This window comes from Sinohyriopsis cumingii, chromosome 1 (assembly GCF_028554795.1).
Source record: "Sinohyriopsis cumingii isolate HCF-2022 chromosome 1, ASM2855479v2, whole genome shotgun sequence".
Taxonomy (NCBI): domain Eukaryota; kingdom Metazoa; phylum Mollusca; class Bivalvia; order Unionida; family Unionidae; genus Sinohyriopsis; species Sinohyriopsis cumingii.
In genome coordinates, this window is record NC_142961.1 from 169,068,309 (window position 1) to 169,092,601 (window position 24,293).

Below are 24,293 nucleotides of genomic sequence, written 5' to 3' on the forward strand. Positions count from 1 at the left end.
ATACAACCAGGCTTTGTAGCCCAAAATTGGTTACCTTACATCAGTAACCAAAGAGTCATATCTCGTTTGCACTCTTCCATAGACAGGTTGTGAACAGCAGCCTTGCAGGATCCTGTTCACACTTTCAAGCACTAATTGAAACACAGTGAGACGAGTTGTGGCACGTACAAACACCTTTTCCTTCCAGTGTGAACCAGAACACAGGATATCACCCCTCAAGCCCTTGTTTTGTGGCTGATGTGGGTTGTATGTTTGGCATACTCTGAGGTCTCACCAGATTAGAGTTGCATCACAAAGATTACTGCTCAGAAGCTTCAAGACATCTCTGCAAGCCTCACATTTGAACACGTTTTAATTTGAGATATAATAGATGCTGTTTGCCGGCATGCAGAGTCAACCTCACTGAGCCTTCATCTCAGAGATTTAGCATCACATAGGCAAACCTTGATTCTGGTAATTCTTATATGACATTCTTCCCTATAGTCACAGAGAAAATCATCAGAGTATAGTAGTCTTAGTATCATGAGGTCCTTCAATTTGAATGGCAGTATTTATTGTGGTTTCATAAGTTAAGTTAAAACTTGTTAATGTAAATATTGTGTTTTCTGTTTAATATTTTTTTAGAATTAAGAAAAGAATTCACATTTGTATGGTTTCCATGATGTTCTTGTGTCTAATGTGTAGAACTCATTAAGACTACAGCACTTTGTCTTCTGAGTGTCATGAGGGAGGGGGCTGCTGAAATAAATACCAACCAGATGGACAATAACAATCATGAAATTCACTAACATTAATTTACACTATGGGGACTGCTGGTCCAATTTACACTCTTGGGAGAGCTGCTCCAGTTTACACTCTGGGAACTGCAGGTCTACACTTTGACATGCCATTTTACATTTAAGCAGTTATCACAGTTCATGACCTCACAAGCAGTTCCGATTCTGCTTAGAACTATGTTTTCATTCAGTTTCTTTTTATAGTTTATAATTCATAGAAAGTTCACTTGTATATCAAATGTCCAGTGAAATGTCACCATGTTAAAAGTTTTGAGATGACTTATAGTATGTATAAAGAGCTTGATATGGATGACTTATAGTGTGTATATAGTGTTTGATATTGATGACTTATAGTATGTATATAGAGCTTGATATGGATGACTTATACTGAGTATATGGAGCTTGATATGGATGACTTATAGTGTGTATATAGTGCTTGATATGGATGATTTACAGTGTGTATATAGAGCTTGATATGGATGACTATAATGTGTATAAAGAACTTGATATGGATGACTTATAGTGTGTATATAGTGTTTGATATTGGTGACTTATAGTATGTATATAGAGCTTGATATGGATGACTTATACTGAGTATATAGTGCTTGATATGGATGACTATAATGTGTATAAAGAACTTGATATGGATGACTTATAGTGTGTATATAGAGCTTGATATTGATGACTTATAGTGTGTATATAGTGCTTGATATGGATGATTTATAGTTTGTACATCGAGTTTGATATGGATGACTTATACTGTGTATATGGAGCTTGATATGGATGACTTATAGTGTGTATATAGTGTTTGATATGGATGACTTGTAGTGTTTATATAGAGCATAATGTGGATGAATATAGTGTTTTATAGAGTTTGATATGCATGACTTATAGTGTGTATGTAGAGTGTGATATGGATGACTAGTGTGTATATAGGGCTTGATATGTATGACTTATAGTGTGTATATAGAGCTTGATATGGATGACTTATAGTGTGTATATAGAGCTTGATATGGATGACTTATAGTGTGTATATAGAGCTTGATATGGATGTCATGTATAGTTGGATGTGAAAAATGGATTTTTAACATGATAATCCTCATCATTATTCTTTTTATCAGCTATCACGCAAGAAATCTCGACATGAGGAACTGAAAGAACGTGCCCGCCTGCTGCTTGAACAGGCCCGTAAGGATACAGTGGTCACTAAACCATCAGACTTGGCAATCAAAGAAGCGGAGGATAAACATAAACGTAATGAAGTAAGGAAGTCAGTGTTGGTAATATACATGGTGTTGATGTGTATAAAAATCTTTTTGTAACAGAACTTTCAAACATCAGTTTTTGCTAACTAAGACATGTCTAATGGACAAGATGAAATAACTGGTTGCTAACTAAACATGTTGGACATTTGATATAGGGTGCCATAATTATTCCATGTAAATATTCTTTGATTGTACTTTCTTAATAATTTAAACACTCTATTTATTGTCCAAAAGTGTTAAGATATAGCAGGTGTGAAAGCCCACTTTTCTAATCTCTAGACTTCTCAAAATCTTACAGTGGAATGATTCCTGTTTTGTCTTTACTTTGATGATATTTGTCCTACATTAGTCCATCACAGCATGTTATATTAGGCAATGTTTAACTGCATATAGAACATTTAAACAATATACATTTATTCAATGACTTAATAGGAACTGAAGAAAAATATAAATTGACAAAACCATCCTTTATTATCTCCCACAAATACTTTTTTGGGAGCTAGTTCACTGTCAGCTTTTGTTTTACAGTAATTGACACCTTGTTTAATGCTTTATGAAAAAAATCATCAGTATACAGTGGTCACATTATTTTCAGGAAAAAATGTCTGGCATATGCTATGAAAATTTCAGAAGTGCTGTTGGATAAATATTTCTTTTGCTTCAGTTGACAAGGCTCACTACTATATCTGATCCCTTTGTGGATGGGGCATGTAGTGTTACTATTCTATGGCTATTCATCCATTCATTCAGTAAATTTTTGCATTTAGGTCACTTTGTCATGGAATTTGTGTTCCATAAAAACATATAAAGTATTTAGGACCATCAGAATCAAATCTTATGAGTAAGACAGAAATGCATTTATTCCCATTCCCATTATTGAATCTGGTTGAAAGAGAGGTAATAAAGTAGATGAATTTATTGCTTTTAATAGTTTCCTAAAATCTTGAACAAGAACATTTAATGATGATTCTACATCAGATTTCAATGTTCGAGTGGGCCACTTTTTTGACTTATCTTGTCATTTGGTAGTGAATAATGCATGCTTTTGACCATGACAGAATGTGCCAGTTGCACCTTTTGTTTGTCCAGACCCAACTTGTAGTCAGTGTTTGCTTGTTTGTTTCTTTGCAATTACCTAGTTTTTTAATATAGGTCCAACTTGAATCTCTGGGCTGTCATTGTTGATTTAATTTAAGTTTGCATGGGAAATTTTAGATTTGCCATAAGTATTTGATGAAAAAGTTCACAGTTGGAGAAAAGGTTCATTTATTTCTGGCCAAAAAATGTTTTCTTGTCTAAAAGCTTATCTAACTGTATTTTCAAAATGTAGTTCTGGTTATCAAGTAAAAGTAAAGGAACTTGCCCACCACTCTAGGTTATTATATTAAATTTCTAGATCCAGTTATTTTTGCTGAAAGCATCTGTTGCAAACGCTTCTGAATTAGGGACCAGAAAACTTTAGATACATACACCATCTCTAGATTTTAACTATTTTATTGAAAGATTAAAACATAAAAACACATGTGTTTGACATTAGATTTGGTATGTCTGTTCACCTGCATATGTAAATCACCTGACAAGATTTAGGAGCTATTACAACTATGTTTCAGTTTTGTACACATTTTTACTTTCTAGTCTATCTTACACATTTTTACTTTCTAGTCTATCTTACACATTTTTACTTTCTAGTCTGTCTTACATATTTTTACTTTCTAGTCTGTCTTACATATTTTTACTTTCTAGTCTGTCTTACACATTTTTACTTTCTAGTCTGTCTTACACATTTTTACTTTCTTGTCTATCTTACACATTTTTACTTTCTAGTCTGTCTTACACATTTTTACTTTCTAGTGTGTCTTACACATTTGTACTTTCTAGTCTGTCTTACACATTTTTGCTTTCTAGTCTGTCTTACACATTTTTACTTTCTAGTCTTACATATTTGTACTTTCTAGTCTGTCTTACATATTTGTACTTTCTAGTCTATCTTACACATTATTACTTGAAATTCTTGTTGACATATTTAAGCAGAAGCACTTGAGATTCAGAAAAGAAATGAAATTTGGTTGGAATATTTGTATGCATGTTTTGATTAGATTTTGGTGCTACTGCAGCAGTTTTTTCCGCTTTTTTTAATAAGTTGTTGGACTTTCCTGAACGTTAACTATTTTGTGTGCTGTGGGGGCATGCATATTTTACAAACACAAATTTAGTATAGTTTTTTTTAAGGAGTATTGTTATCATTTTGCATAAAACTAAACTGTCTTATCTGGTTATAAGGCTGGAGACAACCAAGACCCTGATCATCAAGTCAGACTGAGAGAGCGGGCCCGCAAGCTGATAGCAGAGGCCAGAATCAGTATTGGGAAACCAGAGCAGCCAGAAATAGCCAGTGAGGCCACTGTAAAGTCACGTCCAGTATCTCAGACCAGTGTGGACTCCCAAATTTCACAACACCGTAGCAGTACATCGTCGTCACTTAAGGACAAAAGTTTGGAGGAGACAGGTGAGTGTCCAGCAATAAGACCCCCTGTTTGAGTCAGTTTTTATTAGACATGTTTTATTTTGGTATCATTATCAGGCTTTTAAAAAGCAGTTTTTATTTTTTCAAGACTGAGGCTTAATTATCCATGTAATAAAGGATTATACTGCAGGTAAAACAGGTTATTATTCTGAATATTGATTCTTTGGATTATTTCTATAAATGACATCTCTTGATTAAAAAATGATGAATAACCTAATTTTGTTAATGCCAGATTAGTGGGAAAATGACATGAGCACTCGCAACAATATGTTCAGGTTTGGTTAAAAGTTTTCAGAAGATATATGTCCTAAACTATTTCCTTAACTATTGGATTTTGTTCATACTTTGCATGAATCATTATGAAACGGAGATAATTTGCTCTCCTACATTATGTCTTGCCCCTTTAACTTTGGGATCATTGTTATAATCAGAGAAAATTTCCATTAAGGCTTTTAAGTTTTTTCATTTGCTGTTATTTTCTAAATCCCTTGATGGATTTATAGATTTATATCATACTTTGGATGATTCATTTTGAAGCAAATTCAGTTCTTTATGTCAAACAATTGCTCGCCACTTTTCATGGTCACAGTCTGACAGATACTTTGCATTGAGGTTTTGGTAAAAGTGTTTCATTTACTTATGTTTCAAAAGCCCATTGATGGATTTTCTTCATACATGGAATGAATCCTGATGAAGCTTAGACAATTAATCGTGTGATGTGCTCACTCAACGTTTTTGCTCAAGGGTCAAGGTCACATTTTATAGCAATGCTTTGATCATGGGCTTAACATACAGGTTTTGTCTTTTTTGTTTAAATAGATTTTGTTAGAATGACTCAAAAAGAAAGCAAAATCTAATGAAAGTTATGTAACAGGACAGCAAGCATTACATAGATTACCCAATAACTAGTTCACTGCTGGATTAAATGGAATTTAAGTAACAAGAACATTATTCAGATTGTCAGATTAAATCAATATCCACACATGTTCTAATATGAGACTCTCAATAATAAATAGGTGATAGTAGAAAACACATTCAATGGCTCTTTATACACCTGCAGATCATTTTTATTTGTTTTATTTCATCTACTTTAATTCAAGCACCACTGAAGCACTATCATTAAAACTTAAGGAGTATATAATAGTGACAGTGTGCTCGTTGTATGTCATAAGAGATGACTAAAGGAGGCAAGAGCCTCGGTGGCTAAGTGGTTAGAATGCCAGACTCTCAACCAAAAAGGTGCAGGTTTAAATCCTACCATCTAATCAGTCCTGGTTGGCTACCATGGTGTGTCCCTGGGTAAGGTGCTTTACATGTATTGCCTTGGCACTAAATAATATAGTACTTCTGCTGCAGTACAATAAAACAACAAACCAGCCCCAGCTAAATAGTTTTGATTCTCTGTATAATTAATCATCAACTATTATATTTGCAGGCTTCTGGTTAGCTTATTTATGTTTGCCTCATTTGTTCTTATTAGTTGTGTAAGCTTAGCAATGATGGGTTCTTTAATGTCATTCGTTAGGTATATTTTAATTTTCCAAATCATCTTGCTTGCCAGTTGCATTGAAAACTCAGCGGATACTTAAAGCATACATGTCACTCAAGAAGAGTGGTAGGTATATCATAGCTGATATCCTTTTTATGGCTTTCATTTATCTAACAGGTGGAAGCTTCAGCTTTTTTGCATGCCTATATATCATTACCACACACCCTCACTATAAGACCCTACATTATAACACAGCTCCTGTTATAAGGCGAATAGTCATGGATTCAGTTTCATTTAATTATATGTATAATGTATTTTGTTATAACGCAGGCCTACTATAAGGTTAATCAATGGCTCTTATGGACAGCAATATAATGAGGGAGTACTGTACTGTTAATTTTACTGAATCTGTGATTGCCTTATGAAATTATAATGTTCTTCTTCAGGGTACATGAAACCTTTTTTAAGTAGATACCTAGTTGATGGAATATTTTCAGCTAAAATGTTTTTTTATAGAAGAATGAAGCATATGAATTTTAACCTTTGAATAGGAATAAAAATAGATAATTATGCAATTTACATATGTTGATTATATTGTAGCCTTTGATATGCCAATTATTCTCTTTTGATTGTCTCTCAACCCAAACAAGTTTAACCCTACCCCGACCCAAATGTATGCTTATTTAAATTACAAAATCAAATGTGAATTTTGTATTTCTGATATTAACCACTACCTCGCACATGAAAATTTGTACAATCCTATTGACCTTTGCAATTAATACTTTGTATGAATATTGGTTACTAGAATGGAGTTAGGTTAACAAACTTCATGTACAAGTCACTGCAAATAGTGCAGAGGGTAAAAAGTCGAACTTATTGCTAAAGTATTTCAATTTACATTGTGTATCCTCAGGCACTCACAGATTTAGTACATAACACATACTTCAGAAGATGAGGTTTTCGTTTACTTGGTTCTTCTAACTTAAGAGTAATGGGAGAGGGTCTTTTTGTGTTCTCTGAAAGAAATGAGTTGAGTGAAAAAAAATACATAAATGAATGAATGTTTAATAGAGAAACATTTGTTGCAGCTTCAGCATTTTCTGTATCATGCAAAAGAAAGATGGCTTAATATCAGACAGTGTTACAGCTAAATAGACATAGATTAGCTCACCTGGATCAGTTTAGCTTTCATTGCCAAGCCAGGGCCTGGGAAAAAAGGTGTAATGAAAACAAGGCACCCCAGAATTGGGATGTCATGATGTACTGTCAGTTAAAATTAAATTAAATTAAAATAAAATTAAATTAGAAAAGGAAAAGCAACGTTTAACTAATTCCAGGAGAACAGGTTAATTTTATAAAGCCTGGATCCTTTTGGTATTATGTATTTTTACATCATAATATTAATGATATCAGCACTTTTCTCGATGGATGAGATAAAACTATATCCACCTGGTGTAAGCAAACCACAAGGGGGGGGGGGGGCATAATATTTTTAATTTCCCTAATCTGATCTCCACAAATTCTGTAAGCAGATTGAATCTGGACAGGCCAAGACTAAATATAGAGAGGCACCACTCTCTTCAACCCCCAGATTGCTTCCATTCTGCTGACTTATGCTGCCCGCCATTTATGCATTTTTCTTCTGAGACTATTGTAACATTTCAGATTTACATGATATATGTGGTATTTCCTACTATCGTAAACAGGTTTGAAGGCAATTTTCACTTTGTTAGTGTTGTATAATTTTTATGCAAGACATGGCCTTCACTAACAACACAGTCTGGTGCAAGGGAATATTCTCACCTTGTAAGCAAAATTACATTTTGTTACGAATATTAATTACTAACAAAAAGAAAATTGTGCACAGAGGACATCAGCTTCTTTTAACACACATGCACACAACAGTTTTTCCTGTTGTTACAGCTTAAAAGTTCACACTGACAGCTGAGCTAACACCGATTTATACAGCTTGTAATGCATCATATGAAGTGTACAACTTAAGTAGCTTTTTTAAAGGATAAAAAAAATTGAGTAGGTTTGAACACAAAGGTATTTTTCCTGCCACGTAGATTTTCCCATTTATTTCATGCTAGAACTTATTCTTTGCACATTAGACCAGAGGCATCTAAAGCATGGAAATTCACCCCCTTTGTTATAGCATATTGTTATTGTCAAGGTAATTGTCTTTTTTTATGCTTGCACATTGGCAGATTAGTTCAGAAAAGGAAGCATCCAATGAAAATGTGTATGCTACCAACATCACAGTTAATATGGCTTTTCAGAGGGAATTTTTTAATAAGCACAGAGCTTTATAGCATACCAAAGTATGGACACAAGTAAGCAAAACCATCTGCACAAATGACAATTTGCTACCAAGCAGTAAGAATTCCAAACCATTCAGATTTGTCAGCCATTGATTTGCAAATTGGCCATTTAACTTAAGAAATCATTAACACTTTCTTGATGCTGTTAAAGATCATTATAAACCAGAAACCTTACAGAGTACAGCAATAACTTATTCTGTGTTTTTTTAATTTTGTTGAATACTGGTCTACTGAAATTAAAGATGACAGTTGTTATGTATATTTAATTTGCATTGTGTGCAAGTTAGTTTGTTTGTATTATATGCTATTGTAATGTAACATTGTATATTGGACTTGACTTTGTCCAAAACTGGGTTCATTTTTGCTTGACCTGAATTGACTTCTTTCTGTAAACAAATAATACATGGCTAAATTATTCTCTATGTTTATGGGTTTAAAATCAGGATTATTATTATTAGAAGTAAATATGTTTATTTGGGTCTAGGTCTGGGTTTTAGAATTTCCTTAGTGTATTTAATGTCCAATTCTGGTTTCTTAAAATAACTAATATTTTTAATTTGTAAACATTGGGATCATTCTTGAAGGTTATTTTCCATTAGGTAATAGATTTTTTTAGAAAATGCTAATTGTGACCTGAGGTCAAGTAGAGAACTTAATAATCTTACAATTGAGATGATTTTTCATACATGCTTGAAAACCTAGAACAATCAAGTTGTATTATATAAGTTGTGATTCATAATACCGTAAGTTCCTTTTTAATGCATTGTTACTTTGTATTCTAGGGAAATAAATATTTGTTGAATTTTACAAAGCTTGTTGCTTGTCACTCTTTTCTGTTACTTATTTTTGTAAGAGCACAGACTTGTAAACACAGTGAAATAATGCCTTGTTTAAAAGTAATTAACCTTTAATTTAAAAATCAAGGTATACCTTTGACTTAAAAACTAAATGATAATAAATGCTTTTAGATTGTGTCAGTAACATTTTAATGCATGATTTTACCATTCAACAATAGCTCAACATGAATAAAAAGACTCCATAACAGTTGAGCGGTTAGTATAGAGTTCATCCAGTTCACAAAACTAAATCATATTTAATGAATGAGTGACAAAGATATGCATGACTTGGAACAATTAAATTGCTTTTATTAGTTAAATTTGACCTTGGATACTGCCCTTGAATTTGAAATTCAATTTTTTAATGGTCTCTCGTCCACTGAAAAACTTTATTCCTTTGTAAATGATGCCAGACAAATTGCAGAAAAAAGTTAGAAAATATATAATATAAAGTAAATGATACATACTCAACAGAAAAGAGATTTGGGTTATTTCAAAGAGAGCAATTTTAGCCCAACTCTGCATAGTACAGATAAACTTTTGCACTACCCCCAGTATCAGGTTTGATGTCCTTACAGATAAAAACATATTGTTACATCTAGGGGCTTAAACTATGTAACAAGATGAGGTAAAACCCAACTAGCAATCAAGTTTACAAAATATTAATTTATTTCCCTAAAATATAAATCAAACAAAGTGAAAGAATTAAAAAAATTATTAATTCCTCGAATATTATCAATTTTACATCAGTCCAGAAGGTATTCCGAATGGTTCTACTGAAGAATCAGTTTTAAGTCTGAATGTTTTTACTTCATGCTGTGAAAGTAGAATATCACTGAAGTCCTTGAAAGTTTTACATAATCCAACAGAATTATTTAAAGTTCAAGTCCCTTAATAATTTTTTATTATCCTCAAGGTATTGATTTAGAATAAATGTTTTCACTCTTCTAGTCCATGAAGAATTATAAATAAATCATGATTGCTTCGCATGACTCTTACACAACTGGCATATGAACTGTTGAATCCTAATATGGTGGTTTCAATTCTCTTATATAATTTCTATGTGCACACCAGATAAAGAAATCTGAATCACTTAAAAGATTCTCGAACATTTAAAATCCTTAAATTGTGAAATAACAGTCAGATGCTGATGTTCTCAAATTATCGAGCCAATTAGCAACAAGGGTGTGCATATCTCTACAGAACAACTGCATTTCTGGTTTCATGTGATGTTTTCATGATCTCCATTCAAACTAAAGCGTGATGTACTTGACCAAAATAGTTGTTGACTTGACCCTGGAAATCAGCTTTATTTTTTAATGAAATTCTACACATATTGTAAATATAGTTTTACTTTTGTTTTGACTCCATGGTCACAAACTAAGTCACAGAAAGAAGCAAAACTAACAAGTTTTGTAAAACTTAACAAAGAATTTTATTTATCAAAGTCATAATTGGAAATGTGTGAGGAACTTTTAGTATTATGATGTGAATCCAAGATAATCCTGGTAAAATTTTATGTAAGTCCTAAATGAAAGAAAGTTCTGTATAAACTTTAAAACCGGACGTGTACTGGTTCACCAAGAATCGTGACATTGTCAACATGGCTTCATCCAGAACTCCTGTGAATAATTCATAACAGTTCCAAAATAATAATATGGTCCAAATAATGAGCACACTCTGTTTCCACTGAACAGTCCAAACAATTGTTTTTCCTCTTGAATAATATCTCAGTACAACATAAAATTTTCTGCAGACTTACAGCAGGAAAAACAAGAAATGTGAATGACTCCAAATTCAGAATGAAACTGGTTACTCAGTACTCTCTTTATATACGCTGTTGGTTGCGACTATATTTCGCAATAGACCCCATTGTGATTGATCACACTTCTCAGTTTGCATCGAATTTGTCTATTCTCGTGACCTAGCCCAACCAGTGTGAAGTTATTGAATTCTTCAGACAGCATCATCCAACGAGAAATTAAGCCATAGGTGCCATTAGTCTTATTATTAAGATTATTATTATTATCAAATGTTAACACATACATAAGCATCTATTTATAGATCCTATGTAATACTAAACTCATAAGATACTCAGGCCATGTATGCAAAACTTAACTAAAGATGTTCTGTACAATTTACAACCATGAATAAAAATTTAAAAATTAGATAAAATCATGTACCAGGAGTTGCAAAAGATATAGATATACATAACACTATAATACAAGCCAGCCACTGAATTTAAAGAATTAAAATATAAACATCATAAACCCAAATCACTTAAATAAAGCTATATTATAAATTAATATATATTATAGATATCTGTAACATATACATACATACATATACACTGAATGTCAAACATTCTTTCTTCATAGGTCCTAGGCAAGATTTTAAAGTGGGTTTCATAGCACCTGCTCCAGAGAAGGGGAGGGGGTAAATTTGTACCAGCATGTACATTATTTATATGTTCTAAAGTTTTGCATTTAGCTCATTTTTTTGCACACTGCATAAATACTGTCATACCAAGGATCATGACACTTGGTCAGGAGATGTATCTTGATGAGTGCTAGACCCTGATCACAAATATAGGCTATTGTGATTTATATTTGATGATTCACTGACTTTGGTTCTATTTTGTGCTTTTAGTTTTTTCTCTAGCATTACTCATGATTACTAACAGGTCATTTATTAGTCAGAAGGATGCTGATCTAACAGATCATGTATTAATCAGGAGGATGCTAATCTAACAGAACATTTATTAATCGGGAGGATATTGATCTAACATATTTAATAGTCATGAGGACAATGATCTAACAGATCATTTAATAGTCAGGAGGACAGTGATCTAACAAATAATTTATTTGTCATAAGGATGCTGATCGAACAGATCATTTATTTGTCATGAGGATGCTGATCTAACAGATCATTATTAATCAGGAGGATGCTGGTCTAACAGATATTTAATAGCCAGGAGGATGCTGATCTAACAGATCTTTAATTTGTCATGAGGATGCTGATATAATAGATATTTAATAGCCAGGAGGACATTGATCTGACATATCATTCATTCATCATGAGGATGCTGCTCTAATAGGTCGTTTATTGGCAAGGAGGGTGCTGATCTAACAGATCATTTATTGGTCAGGAGGATGCTGATCTAACATATTTAATAGCCAGGAGGACATTGATCTAACAGATCATTTATTCATCATGAGGATGCTGATCTAACAGATCATTTATTGGCGAGGAGGATGCTGATCTAACAGATCATTTATTGGCAAGGAGGATGCTGATCTAACAGATCATGTATTAGTCATGAGGCTGCTGATCTAACAGACCATTTATTGGCCAGGAGGATGGCTGATCTAACAAATCATTTTTAGTCATGAGGATGCTGATCTAACAGATCACTTATTAGCTAGGAGGACGCTGATCTAACAAATCATTTATTAGTCATGAGGATGCTGATCTAACAGATCACTTATTAGCCATGAGGACATTGATCTAACAGATCATTTATTTGTCATGAGGATGTTGATCTAACAGATCATTTATTGGCCAGGAGGATGCTGATCTAACAGATCATATATTAGTCATGAGGATGCTAATCTAACAGATCATTTATTAGTCATGAGGATGCTGATCTAACAGATCACTTATTAGTCAGGAGGACAATGATATTACAGATCATTTATTAGCCATGAAGAAAAATAATCTCAGATTGAAAAGAATTTTGATTTCACTAAAAATTTCAAACATTTTTATTTTGCACAGTGTTTTTCTCCAAATTATGGGCTATATATTTTGTTTCTTTCAGGTCTATATGTGAACTTCAATTTATATGAATGCACCATGATTACCATATATACTTGAGCACAAGTCAGGTCCAACTGCAAGCAGCATTAATGCTGACCTGCCATCACATAGTGCAACAGCAGATCAGACTCTATGTTGTTTGAGTTACTGATTACTTGTAGCGAACTGCATAGACCCAGAGCCACCAGTGCATTATGGGGCGGGGGGGGCAAGTGGTCTAAGGCGCTCACTGTTACAGATCACCTTTGTGTGGTTCAAGTCTCGGGTTCGGCCAATGTGGGTATGTAAGTAGCTTCTTGAGGGGTGGTGCTTTTTTCTGGGGTTTTCCAGGGTTCTTCCTCCACCATTTATACTGGCCACAATGTGTAGCCTATCTTGTGCTGAAAAATGGTGTTAAACCTTACAACAACAACCAGTGCAATATGCAGTGACAGATGTGGGGCTATGTCAGCGTATATTTGGATCTGACTTGCACGTGAGTTTGTATGGTATGATAGTTTCGTATGAATAAAGCTGAATATGAGTAATACACTAACTTTATTCATTTTTATTGCTATCAATTTTCATGGATTAAAAGAAGTCATTCTCATTGATGTAAATGCATGGATTACAAAGTTTATTTTGTTTTTAAAGGTGAATTATTGCTATAGTTACAAATTCTTGGCAGCAACCATGAAATTGATGAAATTTAGTATTTGAGAAACAATCAATAAATCATAATGCATTTTTTTATTGTGTAATCATTAGAGACTGCTCTGAAATGATGTCACTTAAAAGGTATTGTTCAAAATGAAAATCTTCAGAATCTCATTTTGTAATGCCATATATCTTTTATAGAATTTGAAAGATCCAACAGTCTCTTAGGAAGTACTGATCCTACTCAACCCAAGTCCAATGGATCAACCATGCTAAAGAAGATCAGCCTTGCAAAGCCAAACATCTCCTCGCAACTGTCAGGGTCTCTATCCCCTACAGAAAATAACAAGCCATTCATACAGAGTGACCAGGTACAGTGATGTAGTGCAGTCACAATATTAATGTTTTGGTGATAAAAGATCAATAATGCATATATGATTGACCCAAGGATTGTCTAGGATACTTGTTACATTTGCATACTTTTTCAGCTAAGGTCCAGACCTGCTGTACTAATTGTGGTGTGGCAGATCTAATAAAATAAACCCACATCAACACTAGCAAGAATATTGTGACTACTATACTTTATTATACTGCTGTTTGCTAGAGCCATTAATGTGTACAGCATTATACACAGGACATGCTGGGTATAAGCAAAGATTTCTTAAAATGAGTATACTGTAAGCAAAATATGTTGTATGTGAAATTACATTGCACTGGATTTTAAAGAGCTAAGCAGTGATATTGAAAGTGAAATAACATAAATAGCACTTTAAAATTTCATTTGGAGGGAAAATTGTAAGACTTGTCCTCAAAAAGGGAATAAGTTCTCACACACATCCCCAGTGTTGTCATCTTACAAAATAGTCATTAGTGGCTTGCACAAGGTGACTTGGTTTCTTCTTCAGATATGCTACCTGATCATAATATCTTAGGAGTATGACCACTGTCTTGCTAATCCGGACACTCCCCCAGTTAGCTTTTTGTTATAAAAACACTAAACATTGTCTGCACACACAGGTGGAAGTCAGACTTGAGTTATATTCCCTTGGATGCAGGAATTGGCACCAATTTCAGTTACTGCTTTTGCTAATGCTATAAAACAGAGTCCTCACAAAAATCCCAAATATTAAGTAATAATTCCTGTAAATATTGGTAATAAAGTAATGGAGTGAGTTGAAGGAGTGTCTCTCGGCACCATCTTGTATTAACTTGTCCTGGTCACAATACATTCTTTCAGTAATATGATTGCAGTCACTGACTGAGAATAGATAGACCAGAAAGGCCATGCAGACAATTAGTATCCACTTCACAGGAAGTTTTAGCAATGCTTTCCAGTCTCAGTCAGTAATTACATACTGTAGGGTCTTGTAGGTAATTCACATACTGTATTTACGATATTTCTTAAGACAAGATAAAATAAGTTTTTTTCTCCAGTCCCATAGCTTATAATTAACTCTTTGTTTACCTAGATTATATGTCCCAACACTTATAGACAGGAAACAAATTGTTATGAATGTGCTGCCCCCCAACCCTGCAAATTACAATAAAGTAGGTAAATAGAATACTTAATTTATAATGCACTGAAAGAATCTAACCTTGTACTGTTCTTATTTATTTTTATTTTTTGTTATTCCTAAACAGTTTGTGTGCAAAAGAAACAAATGTATCTCTAATCCAAAATCTGCATGGTGCTGTGATGTAGCATACACATCCATAGAGTGTATCACTTATGTTGTATGAAAACATTGACAATGTCATTATGTAAAGATGTATAAATTAATCATGTTTGGTTGTCTTCAAGGCTTTCAACATGATATCTAACAGAAAATTAGATCCAACAAAATCACAAACAAGAGAGAGAGAAATTACTGCTTCAAGGCACACATGACAAGGTGTATGTGCAAAATAGCCATGAGTGTATTATATCCAGGTTACCATATATACTCGTTTATAAGCCAAATAAGTTTGGAAAAATTAAAGCCTGGAAGAAGGGGGTTCGTCTTATCCATGGGCCAAGGTCTAAACTTGAAAGTTTTTAAGATTTGTTTTTTTGATTACCATAATAGCTGTAAATCTTGGGACACGAAAAAATAATTTTTTCCATGTCCTAATATATATATGCATGTGAAAAAAAAATACATTCTCTGTGTCCCAACACTTACTAAACTGTTATAAACTACTATGATTGCTTTTGTTACTATTTTGCATGTGCATATTTTCTGATTTCTCCAACACAAAATTAAATAAAGGTAAATAAAGACTTCATAATTCATGGTAGGTTCAAGTTTACCTGGGAGACTAGGCTGTACTATAATGTACAGTACTTACACAGTGCAAATCGTGCCTAGCATCACTTTAATCCTTGTTTATTCCCATACATATTAGATGCAGATTTTGCTTTATTCATTTATTCGACCAAACCGCATTCTTCCAGATAATACTTCAGCTAGTCAGTAATAGCTGTTTCTTTTACGTTGATCCACACTCATGAGTTACTCTTTTTCAGTAATATAAGCAATGCTGCAAACTGAGGTAATCTTTATGAAAAGGTACACACATTCATTTGTGCAAGGCACAACCAGCATAACTGTTATGTGTTCATGAAAGAATGGTAATAATAAAGGCTAAAATTCTGAATATAGATCAACTAAGATCATGTTCAGTCTATTTTACTTTTGTGTTTTGGCTGAATAAAATCATAGTTTTCCACACAATGGAAAGCTCAATGTTTCCACGTCTCCTTTGTTTACAATTGGTGGATTTGTCTTTTGTTTTACGACAGCAATACAGACCATTTGATCATTAAAACCCTGAAACTGGCTTGGGTTAAGAGAGAATCTTGACCGGCAACTATACCAGTACTTTCATGTGTAATTGACAAAAGATAAATTATGAGATAATGCCTCGTTCGGTTGATCTCCATTACTAGAAATGTCAACAACAAAAAAGCAGATATCTCACAACATACAGTTCTCATGCTAAATGTCAAGATAAGCAGATTATGATATAACAGTGCACTGTTTAGATGGGTTGTCAATATGGACAAAGAATTTGTTTATGTAACAGTAGATAAATTTCGGTGCATTTTATATGTTTACATCTTCCTTTCATGGGGCCTCTGAATTTCTTCACTCCAAACCAACAGTTGTATATACAAGTTTTAACAGCCAAGAATGTTGCCAATAAAATAGATCGCGAGATGGTATATTTTGCTGCCAATAAGGAAAAAAATCCAAGTTTACGAAGCCCAACGCGATCCCAGAATAAACTTTTTATACGTTATTTTTCATACTTTTAACACATTAACCCCTGGTGACGAGTATACTCGTCGTACTTTACACCCCTGATCTCCCGCGAGCCTCGCTAAAGTGGCTGAGTTTGCATAGCTTGTCTCCCGAGCGCCGAGTTTAAGAGGCAGTATTTAGCAAGGCCTTTCTCCCGCACGACGAGTTAACTCGGCGCAAACCATTGGTTGATTTAAAGCCATTTCCTACTAATGCAGGCAGTTTAACCAATCAAATTTTAGCTTACATAGATAGAGCGCACATTGCTGAACAGCGGGAATTTTTTTTCACTTTGATATCAGTTGATTTAGTGAAAATATTTCGATTTTAAATTGATGCAAATTGATGAGAATCAGCCTCTAGGAGCAGACTTTTACTTGACGGATTCTGATGGAGAATTTTCTGGATTTTAATCAGACGAGATTGATAGTGACATCGAAAAAGCTACTGAAAATAACAGCGGTAGTGACGAAAATGAGAATGTTGAAGAAGAAGAAAATGAAAGTAGAGCTGATCGATGATCGTAAATGATAAAACACACATTGACAAGAGGCTATAGCAAGGACCAGCAACGGATTTAGACCCTGATGCAAATGCATTTGATTTCGTGGAGCTTCTTTTTCATTTGAATAATCATTAAATAAATGTTTGGGAAATATACGTTGTTAACATGAGTGTTCATAGTTCAAGGTTTGTTAAGTGTTTTATTACTTTTAAAAATTTCAGTGAGAGTTCTTAGGAAGAAAGGTAAGTAAAGAGCAAGTAAAATATGCCCATTTGTGTACAGTATTCACAGGATGTTGAGTTTACAAGAGACAAGTGGAATTTTTGTGTACATAAAATATAATTATTTCATGTGTTGATGGTGTTAATAATTCTTTGTGAATCCATAATGGATTTTATGGATTATTCACGGCAAGATAAGCAAATTGGCAAGTACATCATTTGTTTTCACCATCATGCATTAGTTTTATTTCTGCGTGTAGCATGAAATTTATACCATTATGTATGCAAGTTTATTGAGAACTGCCATGCCAAATTTCAGCTGAATTAAATGAATACAAATAAAATAATAACAATTTTATTACAAGTAGCCCCCTCTATAAAAATCTGCAATCCAATTGCTGTCAGCTAGTCTCAGGGATACAGGCACTGGAAAGGCTAACACTGCTCTAGGTGATCTCTGCAAGTATGCTTCAGGGGACTGCCTAGCTGTTTGGCTCAGGGGTTAATGTGTTAAGAAGAAACAACTACTTTTTCATGTATGAGAAAAATACATAAAATTTCAGGAGCCACGCCACGATTGTCTTTTTCTTCTAGGCTGCTGACTTTCCCACCCTGTTTCAAAATAGAGAGCTTACATACTAGTTTATTTTGGAAGTCCTGTAACTCTTGATGCACCTTCAGGCTGTAGTTTTTTTCCAATTTTTCTAAATCGATCAAAGAGCATCCTTCCCAGACTACACTGATATATTCAAAGATAGGCCTGATAGAAGTTATATACAGTTTTGATAATATTTGCCTGTATTTTAGTTTCCAGAGATTAGATATTCGAGATGATGCTTTTCTAAAAATGCTATTAATGTGAAAAGTCTGTTGGTATTTGATGAAAGTAATAATCGTAGATGGCAATAAGAATGCACATATTTAAGTTCGATATTATAAAAAACAAGTTCAGGATTATTTGTTACATTTTTGTTCATGAAAACATAGCCACTGTTTTTCTGGATTAAATTTTAAGAGCCATTATTTGGACCAATTATGCAGTTTTATTAGATCATTATTCATGACAAGCTCTATTTTAGCACAGTAAGGGGTTCAATAATGCAGAGTTGAGTTATCTTCAAAAAGACGAGTGAGAGAGATCATACCATTGGCAGTATCATTTACATAAATTAAAAATGAATGTCCCACATGGATTCCAGCATTTTTAATCATTTCCCATGAATAAATATCATGCAGAAGGACCCTTTGTTTTCTATTACTTAAATAACTTTCAAACTATTTTATCAGATTACCTGAAACACTTTATTCATTCTGTTTAAATAATAAGTCTCTGTGCCAGACCCGATCAAAAGCTTTTGATAGATCACAAAATACAATACAAAAATTCTGAGATTATACTAATAAATTGCATATACAGTATTATGATACAAGTTGAAAAACAGTGAAGTGACCAGGTTGAAATCTTTGATACTTATAAAAAAAGACACTTTTTATGAAAGTAATTATTTACTTGTTTAAAAATGCCTCTTTCAAAGATTTATGTGACACAGCTAAATAGAGAGATTGATCTGTAATTGGCAACCTCACATTCATCACCTTTTCTAGGAATGGGAAGAGTGTGTGCAAGTTTTCAATTGATCTGGAAATTTATTTTCCTTCAGTGATCAATTAGAAAGCATTGCTAATGGTGCTGCTGTTGTTTCACTGATGCCTTTAAGCATTCTTTCACTTACGCCATCATCTGTATATCCTATTAGCTGCCTATTTTTACAGGTGCCACCATTGGACAGGACTAAGTGCAGTCAGTGCATTCAATTTAAACTGGCAGCCAAAATTGATACAGCATGCTGGAATGCATGGGATGTAACTCTTCACATGACCAAGCCTTCATTGACGCCTGTACAGACTACTGATAGTCAACATCACACATCTCGTCCTGGTGGCAAATTCTGTAAGACAAATATATCGTTGTTTCGTGCAGAAATCCCAAGCATCAGCAGAGACATAGTAGGCCAGAGGATGGCAAGACCTTCTTCAATTTGGATGAACCCTGGATTGGGAAAGACATTTCCCCAACAATCTATGGATCATACAAGTTGTCTTGAATGGATCCAGATCACATTCATCATGCTCATCCATTGTCCATGGTCACACTGATATAGATGGTCAAAAGATCCTTTCAGAACCAACATACTGCAGCTGGCAATAGTCATCTCAGAGAAGGATATGAAGAGTTTATACAATACACATTGTAACCAGGTTTTTATTCAGGGCTGTTCTGGTACCAAAGGCCTATGGCACAATTTGGCCAGTCTTGAACTGAGATGCCTTGAACTTGGGAATGGAGTTCAAAATGCATGTGAAGAGGTTCTGTCTTCTATAGGAATGGGCTCTAAGGATCCGCATGACAGTGTCTTCAGTACAAGCAAAACATTGCATATCTGCAGCAGATACCTCTGTCTCCTGTGTCTCCTCAATGCATCACAAGATCTCTATTCCTGGGTCACCTGTGCACGAGATCATTGCCTATGATCCTGTTGTACCATTGGTGACTAAACTTTTCCACACTGGAGCAAGCAGTCCAAATCTCCTATTATATGAGGATACATCTTAGCAAATGGAAGAACTTGTCTTATGACACATATTTCCTTGCATATCAATCCTCCAGAAATCACAGTTTGTGCAGATGCCAGGCTGGGTGCACATTTCCTGCCATTGATTCAGGAAACTAACAGGTGTCCACTTCCTCAAGACCATCCTTTTCTTATCAACCTTCTAGAGATGAAGGCCATAGGGAATTAATATCATTGATGTACACTTGCTGTCGTACAACTCCAGTGTGATGAAATATCTCAAATGCCAAGAGACCACATCCCCAAACCTGTGCCTCCTAATTTAGAATTTTCTCAAGTGGTGACAAATCCACATTCAAATCTGTCATATCCCAGGCAGCTGAATGTATTGGTAGACTCATCCTGCTGGAATCAGCTAATCCAAACCTAATGGTCAATTCCAAATTGAATTGAATCTTCAACACTGGGTGTTATGTTTAGGCTTTTACAAAACGAAACAAGAAAAGGGTGAAGACAACAAGCTTTATAAAATTTAACAAATAATTTATTTTCCTGGAAAAACCAGGTAAAAATGAGAAAAAAGAACTCTTGTTCTACAAATCAAATCCAAAAATAATCTAAGAATAGTCCAAGAATTAAATAAATAGGATTCCTAGAATTATAATTTCCTAATGAAACTGAGTTTGAATCCCGATGAAATCCAAATGGAAGGCTATGACATATGCTGTGGTCAGTGTCGTACTGATGTGTCAACAGTTCTTTGTTGAATCACAGAAAATAATATTCCTGTGTTTGAATTCTATGTAAATTTTGATAGCTGTCCTTGTCCTAGAATTAATTTAGGGCACAAGCATTTCCAGGGAAAAATAATCTCTTGGAATCCAAATGATTTGAAGAAAACAAAATAATTAACACAAAAAAAAACAGTCACAACATCAAACTCTTGGAATTCTCCAGTGTTAAGACAAAGAATGACTATTCTTTCTCAAAACATTAATATTAAGTCTAAGTAAGACACAAAACAGATGCCCAGTCAAGGGTCACATGGTCATGTTTCTAGAACGAGATAGAAGCTTACTCTGAGAAAGAATTTTAAAAAATATTTTTATAAAGTTGTTTACTTCAGCTCTTACTGATTCTGAATCAAGGTCAGGAACTAGGTCAGCATTAGCTACAAAGTTTATATTATTAGTTGTTTATTAAAAAAACCCAGGTCAAAATGAACTGAATTTCTGGACAATGTCAAATCCAGTAAATAAAGTTACATTACAATAGCATGTAATGGAATAAAAAAATTAAAACTAACAAACAAAGAATTAAATTAAATATAAATTAAATCAAATATACATGACACTAGGCTAAATAGTTGTGGATCTTTTTGCAACATGGTGGAATGCAGAATTCTTGACCACTCTCAGTTACCAAGACCATAGCAATAGATGCTTTCTCTATAGATTGTAATATTTATACATACTCTTGTCTTCCAACACCTCACATCCCAAAGTTGCAACAAATGCAAGGGAATAGGAGTGGCACCATATCTTGGCTGCTTCTCTAAGGTGGGAACAACCAAAGATAAGCAGCTTGTTAACCTACCAGAAGAAACCCTAAGGAAAATCGGGATCTTTCCTCACCTTCTTAAACTACCCCATCAGCTGTGTACTTGCCTATCTGGATCATATCAAAAAAGCCCTCTAGGGCAAACATTTCTCAGAACAAATGGTGGACAGAATCGCTCTGGTGAAAATGCCCACTACTCTGAAAGCAAATGAGTGCAAGTGGAGTTTTCTCACACTGTTACAAGCAAGAGCAATTATGCCTATTAAATTATAATTATTGCAGTTGAAAATTGATTTTCAACTAACCAACCTGTATGTTGATATCATCTCCATCATAGCAAATAGTAACTGTTACCTACACAGAATAACAAGATACAGTCTATTATCATTGAGCTGACACAAACTTGACCCAGTAAGATATCAGATTAACCCAGCTTTCAGATAGACAAATTAACGGTATATGATCATATATAAATCATCAAATTTATGGTGTCATATGCAGATCATGATCAGGCTAAACATCACATTAAGTACAGTGGTGTATACCTCTTAGACGGAGTCATCTGTAGTAAAAAGATGATTTATTGGACGAATGGCCTTGCATGAGAAGAAAATACTGGTCTATTTCATGGCTGAATACTCATTTTAAAATCGCATTGAGGAAAATTGTCAATAAGTTGCTTTTATGTAAAAATGATGTTTATTTTTAAGATGCCCAGCCACTGAGAGGTTGATAATATAATTCCAACTGGTTTCAACAACCATCATGTGTACGCAAAAACATTGTGTATTACATCACTGCTTTATGTTGTTGTTTAGTAGTCTGGTTCCCATAACCATGTATTCCCTGCTTTACTCTCTACTATAGTGGAATGCAATGCAATACTAAGTAGGGAACCAGACTAGTTATTTATTCAAATTCACAATAAAACAATATTCCTTTTATTTAAAAAAAAACACATTTAGTTAATGAAACAGCCGACATCATTAACAATCAATTTTATTATTCTTCTATTGGTACAATATTGATGCCTTGATTTCATTGCAAATAATAGTGAAACTTCTGAGTGCCAGTTCAATAATTACAAATTACATACAATCTCTGAAAGTAGCTTCTCATTAATAAAATGTATCTGTGAAAAAGAATGTTATGTCATCATGTATTCACTTGGTTGTCATGCTATCATTGGTCACATTTGTGAATGAGTATGCTAATTTAAAGTAGTTTAATTAGATTATGTTCACCCCCCAAAACATTAATAGTGTTCAATGATCACTTGAAATGAGTTGACCTGACACTTGACCAGGGCTTCTAGCTATTACACAGGTTGATTTGCATTCCTTTTAACATTTCATTTATTCCACCCCCTGTAATTGATACAAATGTCTAATTAACTTGGTAAAACAAGGAGGTTAGCTTCAAATTCAGTGCAACACTACCACAAATACTTACACAAAACACTGTTAGCACTTAATTAGGTTCTCACAGAAATGCTCGCAGACATTGCTGTTATGGTAAATTTACATAGTTCAGGTTTAAATACAACAGGACACACTGAATTTATGATCACTACACTTAAACCGAACTAAAAGATGTAACTAAAATACGCATTTCATTTGATGAAAAAACTTATTTAATTGGTATTTAGTTATTATAGTGCTGCCTCAAGTAAGTATTAGCGACTTTTTCATTATCAAAATTTTGTTGCATACTGTTATTTACAATGTACCAAGAATGTTGTTTGGAAAGAAATTTTAACAAATTACATGCCATTGTATTATAAGTTGATAATTTCATAATGTTGATTCAAATTTCTAGGTCACATCAACTGTTTTTGATGATAAAATGAGGGATATATCAAGGTTTCATTTACCACTTTTGATCACAATTATCTTCATGTTCAACAAATAGGGGTCAAATTTTTGGAATTTTCTAGTTAAAAAAATGGATCCATTACTGACCCTGTGTTATAAGCGGGTTCACAGGTTATCAGGGAGCAAGTTATCAAGGGAGTGGTGTATGTAGAAAAATAATAAGATTATTAACTAGTAAAAATATGTCATTGTTGCTATTGTTTGATGGTTCTAATGTTGTGGTGAACCTATCCAAATAAACATTGAAAAATATAATAACATTAAAAGTTGATTGTTTTAAATTGTGTGGCATTTATGTAAAATTGTTTTGACATTTTTGCTTAAATTTGATGCAATCATTGGTCCATTTAGTACAATATTTTCCATCTTACTCCAATTTCAGAATCCAATGCAGCATAATAAGAAGGCCATTGGTCCAGAGACACAGATATCTTTCACTAGCATTGAGTTCTCAGATAAAGGTGGGTTAGAGAGATGATAATGCAGTTTAAACAGCATTTTTAACATAGTCTGCTTATGAAAGAAAACTTTGGATACAATTTTAATAACTGCACTTACATTTCCACGAAAGAAAATGATTAATAAGTGAAAAGTATGCAAGACGTTG

At 33.8% G+C, this 24,293-nt stretch overlaps 1 protein-coding gene across 6 annotated transcripts in view; it reads left to right on the forward strand.

Moving 5' to 3' along the window:
• LOC149808356 (EH domain-binding protein 1-like) overlaps positions 1-24,293 on the forward strand; it is a 205,686-nt gene that overhangs the window by 88,599 nt on the left and 92,794 nt on the right. For 5 of the 6 annotated variants that reach the window (XM_089976051.1, XM_089976070.1, XM_089976083.1 and 2 more), the window contains exons 14-18: positions 1,898-2,038; positions 4,322-4,547; positions 6,127-6,180; positions 13,871-14,040; positions 24,069-24,147. In XM_089976051.1, the coding sequence (XP_089832177.1) occupies positions 1,898-2,038; positions 4,322-4,547; positions 6,127-6,180; positions 13,871-14,040; positions 24,069-24,147 (670 nt within the window). The remainder of the gene's footprint in view (positions 1-1,897; positions 2,039-4,321; positions 4,548-6,126; positions 6,181-13,870; positions 14,041-24,068; positions 24,148-24,293) is intronic. The other variant, XM_089976077.1, reaches the window with a different exon arrangement.